The 12,429-nt window shown below is 47.3% G+C and overlaps 1 protein-coding gene across 3 annotated transcripts in view; it reads left to right on the top strand.

Annotated features, from left to right (window-relative positions):
* Positions 1-12,429, top strand: part of MECR (mitochondrial trans-2-enoyl-CoA reductase) — a 46,597-nt gene that overhangs the window by 23,401 nt on the left and 10,767 nt on the right. For all 3 annotated transcript variants that reach the window (XM_036744722.1, XM_036744723.1, XM_036744724.1), the window contains exons 5-9: positions 127-229; positions 1,362-1,464; positions 4,178-4,251; positions 12,145-12,205; positions 12,353-12,425. In XM_036744722.1, coding sequence (XP_036600617.1) covers positions 127-229; positions 1,362-1,464; positions 4,178-4,251; positions 12,145-12,205; positions 12,353-12,425 — 414 coding nt within the window. The remainder of the gene's footprint in view (positions 1-126; positions 230-1,361; positions 1,465-4,177; positions 4,252-12,144; positions 12,206-12,352; positions 12,426-12,429) is intronic.

Here is a 12,429-nt window from a genome sequence, read left to right as displayed (position 1 = left end):
AAAAGACATTGGGCAGGGCTTGGATGACAATATGAGACCCACTCTGGCCCTGGGAGCCTGCCCTGGAAGGTCCTGGGCGGGGAAGACATGGCCTCTTGACTTGTGTTTCTCTTTCCACCGCTCTAGGAGACTCTGTCATCCAGAACGCAGCCAACAGTGGAGTGGGGCAAGCAGTCATTCAGATTGCCGCAGCCTTGGGCCTGAGGACCATCAACATTGTCCGAGACAGGTAGATGGGCAGGAGCTGGACTGTGGCTTATTTGCTTTGTCACAGAGTCTGTCATAGGGTCTCTCAGGCTATCTTCGAGGGTCTTTACAAGACCCTTGACTCAAGGACAGAGGCAGGGCAGCTAGCAGGAGCTGGGAAGGAGGCTGGGTTACAGTGAGGCCAGAAAGCTGAGCGCAGGCCACCTTCCAGAAGGTTCCTAAGAACTGTACATGCAAATGTGGCTCAGGTAGATTTGAAAAAAGCCAAATGTGCTGTTCCCAGCTCTGGCACTACATCACAGAAACCTCAGTGAAGCCCAGGACCTGATTTCTCCCATGCTAGGGACCAGAGAGTCAGCCTTAAGGAATGGAATGGAGGTGGCTTGGATGTATAAAACATCAGGAATTAAGGGGAAAACTCCTTTTCTTGGATACCCACTCTTATTTGTTACTCCTATCACATGGGAAGGAACCAGGGCCCTATTTTCAAAACAGCAACTGCAGGGCAGCTAGATGGCACAGTGATTGGAGCACCGGCCCTGGAGTCAGGAGGACCTGAGTTCGAATCCAGCCTCAGACACTTGACACACTTACTAGCTGTGTGACCTTGGGCAAGTCACTTAACCCCATTTGCCTTTCCTTCCCCCTCCAAAAAACAAAAACAAAACAGGAATTGCTATTTGGGATGTTGAACTGTTTTGTTCTTTGAGCAGAATGAGTTCCCAAGCCTCACAAGTCAGGAGTGTACTACATCCCATCCAGTGGGGGCTCTGAGGCCAGAGCCACAGCATTGCCCACACTTCTGATCTTGGCCCTCAGCTTGTTCTGATGGCCCAAGCACCCTCAGGTGGCACTTGCTGTAATCTCGGGAGCCCACCCTGGGAGTAAGAGAATGGGAAGTGTGGACCATTCCAGTAGAAGAATAAAGGGAGTGAGCTGATTGGTTCTAAAGTATAAATTTAACCAGAAACCGCATGAGAAAGGGGGCAGGATGGAGTCGTGTCCCTTTTAAAGTGAGATAAGGGCCTGGTTTGGCTCAAGGAGAGTCTGGGAATTAGGAAGCCTGGAGCCCTGGCTGATGGGGCCCTGGGTCGCATGGGGAGCCTTTGTGAGAATGGCATGACTCAGGTCATTTGGTTCTGTTTGGGGCCTAGGCCAGATCTCCAGAAGCTGACAGACAGACTGAAGAGCCTGGGGGCCGACCATGTCTTCACAGAGGAGGCCATGAGAAAGCCAGAGATGAAAGACTTCTTCAAGGTACTTGGGCTGGGGTTCTGTTCTCAAGACCAAATAAACTTGGGATAGAGAAGCCAAAGAGCCAGCCTGGGGCTTCAAAAAAATAGCATGGCCTAGTGAAAAGGGCCCTGAATTTGAGGTCTGCAGACCTGGGTTCAAGGCCATGCTCTGCTGTCTGTAGGACCTTGGGCAGGCCAGAGCTAACCTCCCTGGGCCTCAGCTCCCTGAGTGTAGAAGGAAGGGACTGGACTGCATCACCTTTGAAGTTCCTTCTAAGTAGAGCCTTGATCTTGTGACATAACATCTCTGGGGCTCAGTTTCTCAGTAAAATGGGGACCGGGGGAAGGAAAGGGTTGACTAGGGGACCTCTGAAATCCCTTACTACTACTCCATGAAGCCGTGAAGTCTGTGATTCTTGGAAGCAGCCAATCCTGAATTTGGAGAATTTCCTCAGTTCTCACATGGAAACCTCTCTTCTTTCCTGGAGAAAGCACCTCTGCAGTCATTAGTTAACAGAACAAATCCGCACACACACCCCTTGGGGCAGAATCCCGTAGGCCTCGTGAAAGACTGAAAAGAAAGTGGAAGACAAAATAAAGGCAGAATTCACAATAGAGAGCCAGTGTGCTATAGGAGGGACAACCCAAAGCCCTGAGGAGACTCGAGCCTGCCTTGGGGCCAGCCACTTCTCCCTAGACCCTGTTTCCCCATCTGTGCAGTAGAGTGGGGCTAGTCCCGCAAACCCTCTAAGGCTCCTTCCTCAGCCGCTAACGTCCCATTGTTCTGTGATCCCCAGCCGGACTCCCAGATCTCACCCTAGCTGCAAGTGACAAGAACCCGCTAGCTTGTGCTTCTAGAGGACTCTGCTGTCTTTAGAACACTGACATCCATTATCTCATTTGAGGATAATCTCATTGGGAATAGACGTCTTCCACAAACTAGCCTCGCTAGGTTTCCAGCACCTACAGACTCATCACTAGCTGATGAAATCTTTTGGCCACAGCAATTTATTAAACACCTAAGGCATAGATGGAGGGGTGATACGTGAGCTGCATCAGTACAGGAAGCAACCTTGTCAGTGAAGGCATGGGTCTTCTGAAGTATAGAAGCATGTTGTCGTCTATCGATCATGAGCTGGGCCAGGCCACAGACGACCAGCACCCATGCAAGGGGGACCCTTACCATAGCTCCCTTTTCTCAGGCTGTTTGGCATTTTTCCATCACTTGCTGGGTCCAAGGCATTGTGCCCGGGCACAGTTCTAATCTGTTATTTTAAATCCTTGCATTCTATCAGGGAGAAGGCCTCTAGGCCAAGGGTGATTTTCCTTTTCTGTCTCCTGGGCCCCTTGGACAGACTAGTGAAGTCTGTGGGACCTCATTCTGAGAAGAATCATGTTTTTCAATGTAAATTAAATTAACATGTTTTTCAGTGCAAATGAAAAACAAAATGAAATACATGAAAGTGCAAAGGAAACCAATTTTCCATTGAAATATAAGCATCAAAATATTTTTCAAAACAATTTTGTGGACCTTTGCTCTAGGCCAACCATTGTGCTAGGTACCGGGATTATAAATACAGTGAATGAAACAATCCTTGCCCACAAAGAATTGACAGTCTTATGAAAAAAACACCAAGTAGATATATAGTCAATAGACTACAAACATTTATCAGTCATTCAATAAATCTCTGTTAAGGACTTTGTGCAGGGTACCATGCTAAGCACTGGGGATGCAAATAAAGGCAAAAACAGGCCGTGCCCTCGAGGAGCTTAGAGTCTAATGGGGAGGTAACATGCAAACTATACATGTGCAATACATATATACTTGCAGAGCAGATAGGAGGTAATCTCAAATGGAAAGTTCTGGCAACTGGGAGAACAAAGCCTCCTGCAGAAGGTAGGATTTGAGCCAAGTCTCAGAGGGAGCCAGGGAAGTGAAGAGAAAGCGGATTCCAAGTTTGGGGGATGATAGCCATCGCAAAGGCAAAGAGCTGGAAGATGTGTGAGAAACAACAAATAGGCCACTGGCTCAGCCGGATCATAGAGTACATGGAGCTGGGAGTGAGGTATAAGAAGAAGGGAAAGGTAGGAAGGGCTTTCAATGCCAAACAGGAGCGCACTGGCCACTATCTCTGTGGTAGGAGCCTTAGTCCATATTCCTTGAAGATGTCAAGGGCCTCCTGTAACCCCTGCCTACAGTGAACTTGTGTCTAGAGTCAGCTGTTCAGAGTTGGAGGAGACTTTCAGATCATCCAGTTCCCTCATTTTTCAGTGAAGGAAACTGAGGCACAGAGAAGACAATGGCCTATCCAGAGACACCCAGAAAGTCCATGGCAGAGCCAGGGCCGGAGCCCAGGTTTCCTGCTTCCAGGTCCGGTGTTTATGCTGTGCTGTACTGCCCCAAAGTGGGCGAGATCAGAAAGTGCCCACGTACAGCCTGAGAGCCTCACATGTTACGGGCCGCAGGGAAGCACTGAGGATCTGACTTCAGGACCAGAAGGTCCAAGGGAGATCCAGGCAGAGGAAGGACAGGGCCGAGTGTTAGAGCACATGATGCCATGGGCTGGTGAACGGGCTCTCACAGGCAGAGCATGAACATTTGTCTGAAGATGGCATCTGGGCCAAGCAGCTCCAGCTTCATTGCGGGCATGGGAATGGGTGAGAACCCCGTTGGGGCCAAGCCCCAAACCACACAAATAGCAGTTGACCCTTTCTGCCGGTTCTTTGTTTTTCAGAACTTTCCTCGGCCTCAACTTGCACTCAACTCTGTCGGTGGGAAGAGCTCCACAGAACTGATACGACACCTGGGGTGAGTGCCTGTGTGCGTGCCTGGCTGCCCACAGATCAGAAAGAACTGGCCTGGCAAGTGGATGAGCCTTGCCAGAAGCTAGCATCCGAGCTTAGAGCGACCTGACTCAGACTGCCCATAGCATTATGGTGCCACGCCAGGCATGTGGAGAAGACACAGTCCCTGCCTTTAAGGCGTTCTTGTGGTCTAGTAAGTACGGTAGCAAAGGAAGGCTGCGTTAAAGTGCAGATGCAGACTTAGAGTGGAAAGCCCAGAGCCCAGCTAGACAGGCTGGGGAGGCAGCCCCACCCCTGCATCCGAGTCATCCTGCCAGCTGAGACTCCCAGAATCCTTTTGGAGAGGCTAAGTATTGGACCCCTGAGTCAAGCCGCAGCCCTACCATTAACATGCTGTGTGACCCGGTGCAAGTCACTTCCCTCAGCAGCCTCCTCTGTCCAGGGGATCTCAGTTCTTTTTGTTTGTTTTGTTTTTTGTTCACTCTACTTGTTAAGGACCATTGGACAGTCTAGTGAAGGCATACACTCGTTCTCAGGACACTGTTCTTAAATAATTAAAGGAAATGCCAAATTTCATTTAGAGGTTAGTAAAAATCAAGATGGATTTTTTCCCCATCCAAGTTCACAGACCCCCAGGGGCCTCGGGTTAAGAAGCCCTGGACAGATGCTCTTGAAAGCCCCTTCCATATATAATTCTCGTTCCTTTTCCTGGTGAGCCTCAGAATTCAACCATTGATTCCAGCTAGAAAATATCATAATGATCCATTGGAAAGAGCTAAGGTCAACGAAGACAGGATACCCTTCTGCCTCCACCACTGGCCAGTCCATCAAGCTGTCCCTTAAGTACTTAGCGCCTGCCAGGCACTGTGCTACACACTCAAGAGAGACAAAGAGAGAAACAAAACAGTTCCTGCCCTCAAGCAGCTAACATTCCTTTGAGGGAAACAACAAGTACATACATAAGTAAATATGAAATATATGCAAAGTACGGTCAAGGTAATGGGGAGAATTAAAGGGTGGGGACTGAGGGGAGTCATCAGACAGGAGGTGGCGCTCTAGCTGAGCTTTGAAGGATACGAAAAATTCCAAAAGATCAAGGTAAGGAAGAAATATGTTCCAAGCCTGGGGACAGCCTTCCAGAAGCACAGATGTGGGTGGTCTAGCTGGAACAGAGAGTGCCCAAAGGGGAGTGGTGTGTATGAAGCCTGGGAAGGTAGGATGGAGCCAGACTGGGAGAATAGAAGAATTTGCATTTTGTCTCAGAGGCAATAGGGAGCCACAGAAAGCTTTTTGAACCAGGGAGTGGCGTGGCCAGATCTGGGTTTTAGGAATGTCATGTTGACAGCCATGTAGAAGACTGATTGGAAGGATGATGGGCCTGAGACCAGTTGGAAGGCCCATAAAGGACTCTAGATCAGAAGTAACGAAGGCATAAGTATAGACAGAAATGGAGGAGGGAGAGATTTGGAAGTAGAATCCACAAGACTTGGCAGCTGGTTGGATACAGGGAATGAGAGCAAGTTAGAAACCTGACTAGAAGGAGGCTAAGAGCAGAAGAGCAGCAGGAAGGAACTTAGGGGGGAGAGGGTTTGGAAGGAAAGAGAGTACATTCTGTTTGGGACCTGCTGAGTGGGAGAGGCCTCATGTAGATGGGTATTTATCCTTTCTGTGGTTTGGTTTTTTCCATCAATAAAACAAAGTTGACAAAACCTACTTAGCACTCCCACCCCGCCACATGTTGACTGATGTGAAGTTTGTGAAAGAGTATTGAAAAATATAAAGCATTAAACAAATGTGAGGCAGTATTGGTATTAAATTTGGGAAGGATAATCCTCTTAAGAGGTTTAAAATTCTTCCAGATTTCACAGGAACTGAATGACGCATGGAGATGTTGCAAATGTTGCAAGATTTACTTCCCGTGAAAGCCAATGACATGGGATTAGCTCAAGTAACGAACTAATGGGATTGTAATAGTTGATAAGTAATTATAAGTTGTTTGAATTTCCTCCACACCCTCTGCTTCCCTCTCTCCTCCATGAGGCATTCCAGTGTATCTGGAACCTGAAAGTCAGAAATAGCTTTCTATCATCTCACCCTAATGCCCTCCTTGATGTGAGTTGAACCTAGCTCCTCTTGGAATGGTGAGCTAGATTGCCAGTCCTAATGTTGGCAGAGATCATTGTTAGCCCCACCCCCCTTCGGAGAATGGGATGGGGGAGCACCCAGCCCCCACCCCCATAGTGCTGATCTAGGCAGGCAATATCAAACAGACGAAAGGCTTTGATCCCTCTCTTGAATGTCTCAAAATGTAATTGAAGAAGAGAGCAGAATACACTAACAAGACTAATGCTTCTGAAGCTGTGGGTAAGGGCAGATGAAAACAGCTGTCTTCTCCTTAGTGCCCTGAGTGTTCAAAAAGAGGTGCGTATGGATCACAGTTTGACTAATTGAAACATTTTCCATGGGAGCTAGTATCAAAAGGAAAGGTGAGTTCTTTTGAACAGTGAATAATTCCTTCCCACTCCTTGTTACTGATTTGTAAGCTTGGTTATTGTTCCTCTGAAGTCCTCCTCTGATGTCCAATCAGCATATGTATGAAGGTGACCCTCTATTGAGTGCCATCAGCTGGAGGCCTCTGAATAGCCTCTCAGCCATGGACTGTGGGCTGGGAGGGATTGGGGGGGGGTGGTTGTGGGGCAGGTCTCTTACCCAAGGACCAGACAGCCAAACCACAGGCGGACGCACTGAAGAGGTAAATCACAGGCCCTCAGCATTGGAAGGGACCTCAGAGGCCTTCTCATCCAACTCCTTCTCCATCAGACCTAACCAGTGCTGTGCCTGCCTCTACTTGAGGACCGAGTGGAAAGGAGAAACCACCACCACTTGCTAGGCCGCCCATTCCATTTGTTTGTGGATTTCCCTCATGGCTAGGAACTTTCTCCTTCTGTCCAGCCTGACTCTGCATCTCTGCTCTTCATTCCTCAGTCTGCCCTTTGTGGCCAGACCAAACTTTTCTTCTCCCTTTAAAGATTTGAAAGCAAGAAGCACATTCTCCCCTAAGTCTTCTCCATATTCAGCATCCTTGGCTCCTTCTGCTGAACATCATTTGCCATGAACTTGAGACCTTCCCATTTCAGAAGACCCTTCTGTGGATGCCCTCTCACTTCTCTATGACTTTCCTAAAATGTGGTGCCCAGGACCGAGTGCAAGGCTCCAGCCCTGGACTCCCAGTGGAATGACCATTTCCCTATCCCTGCACGCTCTGCCTCTTACTGTAGCTTAAGGTTTCATTAGCCCCCTCAGCTACCATGTCACACGGTTGACTCACACTGAGATTGCAGGCCATTAAAACTCCCAGGTCTCTTTAGACAAACTGTTACCTAGGCACAACTGGGCTAGCTTGTTTGTTGACCTTTGAACTCCAGTGTAAGACTTTCATTTTCCTCTGTATTAAATTGCATCTTATTCAGTTCAGCCCAGCCTTCCAGCTTCTTGGGATTTTTTTGAATCCTGGCTCCAAAAGTTTTAGGAACTCCTTGATGCCTCTAGGATAAAATACAAACTTGTCTATGACTAGTGTATTGTCTGTCCTTCTTAGCTTTGTATACAGTGTGCACATTAGAAAGATGTGCCATCTTTACCTTTATCCAAGCCATAAATAAAAACAGTAAACAACACAGGGCCAACTACAGATCCCTAACATCTCAGTCCTCATCCTTCTTGTCCTTTCTGCAACCTTTGACATAACTGGGCACCCTCTTCACCTGGATACCCTGCTCTCTAGGTTTTCATGACCCTGGCCTCTCTCACTTCTCCTTCCCAAATTACTCATCCACTTCCTCTTTCTGGGCAGGTGGTCTGTGATATACTCTGATGACAAAACCACTTCTGTTTCCACCTGTGTTGATCTTCACCTAAATGTCCTCACTCTGCCATGCTAGTTCCCCTCTCTGTTCCTGGATTTCCTCACATGAGTAATGCAGCCTCAAATGATAAGCATTTAATTCACTTTAAGTTCATCTGCCAGAGCCACAGGTTAAATCAATTCATAAGCTCATGGAGGCATAGACTCCTATAGTGGGAAGGGACCAGCAAGCTCCAAAGCCATCCACTCCCAGCTGCCCCTGAAGCGGGAGTCCTGCTGCTGCAGCCCCAACACATCCAGTCAGTTCAGCAGGCAACCATTAAATGCCCATTAGGTGTTGGGCATTTTGCCCAGTGGCTGGGAGGGATACATAGAGGCAACACCCAGTTTTGGAGTGGGGAAGTGGTAAGGGATGGGCAGAATAAATGCTTATTAGTTGAATCTTTATAAAAGAAAATGTTGCCCCATTCCTTTTCCCTGTTCCGTTCATTGTACATCAGGTGTAAGCTTTCAGAGCCATTTTCCATTCATGAGTCCCATCCCGCCAAACCTCAGCAAAACCTTTGAGGTTCTGTTTTCCTCTTTGTGGTAAGATCTCTTGTTCATCTTGCTTGTCTCACATGCTTTGTGCATTTAGAGAGAGACGGCGGACCTGTCAGTCCATGGGTTTTGTGACAGTTCCTTTCTTCAGTTTGGTCTCCTGTGAATGACTTGGCCTCTCTACCGGGCCCTTGTCTTCCAACATTGCAGCAACTTTTGATGGTATCTAGCTTGAGTATGAGTTGGCAGTCTTCTCCCTCCTCCTTTTCAATTGAATGGCATCTTGATTGGATTTCTATGACTCCAGGAAAGTAATTTTTTTTTAATTAGGGTTTTTAAAAATATATATTTTGTTCTTATAGCATAATTCTCTCTGAATCTCTCTCTCTCTCACACACACACACACACACACACACACACATACATACATATACACACACACAAAACACAACACAACCCTGGAATTGAACCCTCCCTAGTAACAAAGAAAACATTCAAGCAAAAATAACCAATACAGTGGCCATGTCTGATAACGTATGTGAAACTTTGCATAAAGCGGGGATCCTAGGATCATTGATCCAGAGCTAGAGAAGATCTCAGAGGCATTCTAATGCAGCCACTCATTTTGCAGATGAGGCAACTGAGACCCTGGGAGGCTAAGTGACTTACAGGCTCATAGAATGATCCCTTGAGAGCCTCAGCAGCCATCTACTGCAGAGGTGTCTAACTCGCTGCCCAAGGGTTTTCTAAGTCAGTATGCACCAACAAAGATCCATTTCTGTCTGAGTTTGACACCAGTGACTAGTCCAACGCCATCCCCTCATTTGACAAATGAGGAAACCAAGCCCCAGATAGAGTAGGTAATTTGTCCGGGGTCACACAGGTAGCAGATACCAGAGGCGCAAAAGAACCTGAATTCTCTCACTCCGGAGCAAGGTCTCTTCCCACCGTGCCAAGCTGCCCCTCTAGAGAAGGACCATTATCTCTTCTTTAGAACCAAGACTGCTTATTATCAATTATGTTTCTACCAGCCTTTATGAGGTACATTCCATCCCTAACCAAGAGCCTGTGAGCCAGATATTTGGAAATTCATAGACTGTACACCAACCTTGGGTTTTGCTGAAGGCAGACCTGCACTGTGCAAACCATAGACCAGAAAGAGAGACCTGCCTTGTGTGCGCTGCCTTCAGGCCTGTATACATCCCCTCGTCTAATCTTCACGACCAAACAGTGAAATACCGTAGGTATTATTGTCCCCACTTCACAGATGAAGAAACAGACTCAGAGAAAATGAGCATCTGAGACAGGATCCAAACCCAGGGCTCTCTAACTCCGAGGTCTGCGCCATATCCACTTCACAACACTGACTCCTTCCCTAGCACCATGCCTAACAGAGGATAATCGGCAGCTAGATGGTGTTGCAGATAGAGTGCCAGTCTTGGAGTTAGGAAGATTCATCTTCCTGAGTTCAAATCTAGCTGTGGGACTCTGGACAAGTCACTGCACCCTGTTTGCCTCAGTTTCCTCATCTGTAAATTGAGCTGGAGAAGGAAATGGCAAACCACTCCAGTATATTGGCCAAGAAAACCCCAAATAGAGTCATGGCGAGTCAGACACGACTGGACAATAACAACAAACACAGAGTAACTACTTAATAAAGTCTGGTTGACTGACTGACTCCAGCAAGGTATCTCTGGAACAACCCTTTCTGGTTGCCCTGGCCTGGCCTGATTTCCTCATTTTAGAGGTCGTCTGATTCACCTCCCACCCCATTGACCTCAGTAACGTGCCCGACAGTCATCCAGCCACGGGTTCAGTGTTTCCTGTGAGAGGCATGCATGTACAGCCTTGTAAGACCTGTCCGTCTTTAGCTAAAGAGCCAGAGTTCTTGTTAAAAAAAAAAAAAAGACATTTCATTTTGCGTTCTTTTAGCACATAGATTTATATTCACATGTGTTATCAGAAGCACAAGAAAAATAGCCATGCATGGTGAAACCACAGCACCTAGTGATTATACAGAGTGACTGAAATACACTGTTCTTCCATTGTTCACCAGCTGTGTCTGGTTTTCACGTTTTCTCAGTCCCTTTTGCCTTTACTCTGTACATAATGGGGATTTATTGTTGTTGGCTTAACTACAAAGCTGTGAGTGCGTATTGTTCTTTTGGTTATTTCTTTCCGTTCTACTTCGTATAAGTCGTCCTATAATTCTTGGAATTATTGGTCATTTCTTGTGACCCAATGATATTCCATTATATTAACCTGCCATAATGATTTGTTCAGCCACTCCAGACCGTGGATACCTAGCTTATTTCCAGCTTTTTGCTATTAGTGTTGCTGCTCACAGTTCCCTTGGACGGGGCTCTTTTTTCTATCATATTTGCCTTGAGATATTATCCCAGTGGTGGTACCACTGAGACAAAGCATCATTCTGTGATTCTAAGAACCAGGAATGGGAGTCTAGGTGAAGTTGAGTGATGGAGCTTAGTGTCACCCCTGATTCTGGGGATATTTGGCTACTCTCATGTGTATGATGATCCACCAGTCAACAAGTATTCATTATTGGACGCCATATAACAACAGCACCTTCAACATGGTTGGCACTTAATAACTTAGTTGAATTCAGCAAACATGAAGTGCCTGCTGTGTACAAGGATCATTGTGCTGGTCAGTGGGCAAAGACGAAAACAGTGCTCCCCCTTCCCTCAAAGAGCTTAGATTCTACTGGGGAATATGACATGTACACAGATAAGGAAATGCAAAGTAACCTTTGAAAGAAATGAAAATTTTCAACTGGAGAGGGGTGGGGAAAGTTGGTGAATTGTAGATTAGCCAAGTTTTTGTGTCTGAGGAGGTGTGCTTTGAGAGAAACCGAGCCAATCTGTTGGGGCAGCAAGGTGGCACCGTGGATAGAGTGCTGGATCTGGAGGCAAGAGTTCTCTTCATGAGCTCAAATCCGGCCTTAGACACTTCCTAGCTGTGTGACCCTGGGCAAGTCACTTAACCCTGTTTGCCTCAGTTTCCTCATCTGTAAAATGAGCTGGAGAAGGAAATGGTGAATCACTCCAGTGTCTTTGCCAAGAGAACCCCAGATGGGGTCATGAAGAGTCAGACCCAACTGAACAACAACAGCAGTAGGGCCAACCTGTGACAGAAATGAAGAAGTACTTTGTAGAGCATCATTTGTAGGGTACGAACCAAATGCTTTATTGTGTGGTTCAGACATCGAACGTCAGAGCTAGAAGGGACTTTAGAATACGGAGCACAGAATGTTAACATAGAGTGTCCGAGCTGGGGAGAGCCGCATTTTATAGAAGAGAAAAGTGAGTCCCAAAGAGTCTTGCTGAGGTCACGCACCTCCTTGGTGGGAGAGCCAGGAGTGGAGTCCGTTTCTCCCAGGGTTGTTCCAAGCTGCCCCCATAGCAGACACACTCAGAGAAGGCCCTCCCTCTGGCTCTCCCCACCCAGCCCCTTATCTCTGCTATTCTTCAGGCACGGCGGCACCATGGTGACCTATGGAGGGATGGCCAAGCAGCCGGTCACAGCCTCAGTGGTAAGTGAGCACAGGGTTTCCTTGCCATCCATAGGGAAGAAATGGGCTCCCTCCCTGACACCTCAGACCAGGCCCCTGAATTTCTACCTTTCACTCTAATGTTCTGTTCTTTTCTGAGTGCTCAGTCTCCCTTTCCTGTGTCCACAGAGCTCATTCATTTTTAAGGACATCAAGCTCCGGGGCTTCTGGATGTCTCAGTGGAAGAAAGACCACGGTACAGGTAA

The sequence above is a fragment of the Trichosurus vulpecula genome, chromosome 2 (genome assembly GCF_011100635.1).
Source record: "Trichosurus vulpecula isolate mTriVul1 chromosome 2, mTriVul1.pri, whole genome shotgun sequence".
Taxonomy (NCBI): Eukaryota; Metazoa; Chordata; class Mammalia; order Diprotodontia; family Phalangeridae; genus Trichosurus; species Trichosurus vulpecula.
The sequence above is the reverse complement of the archived record's forward strand: the minus strand, read 5'-3'. Positions and strand labels throughout refer to the sequence as shown.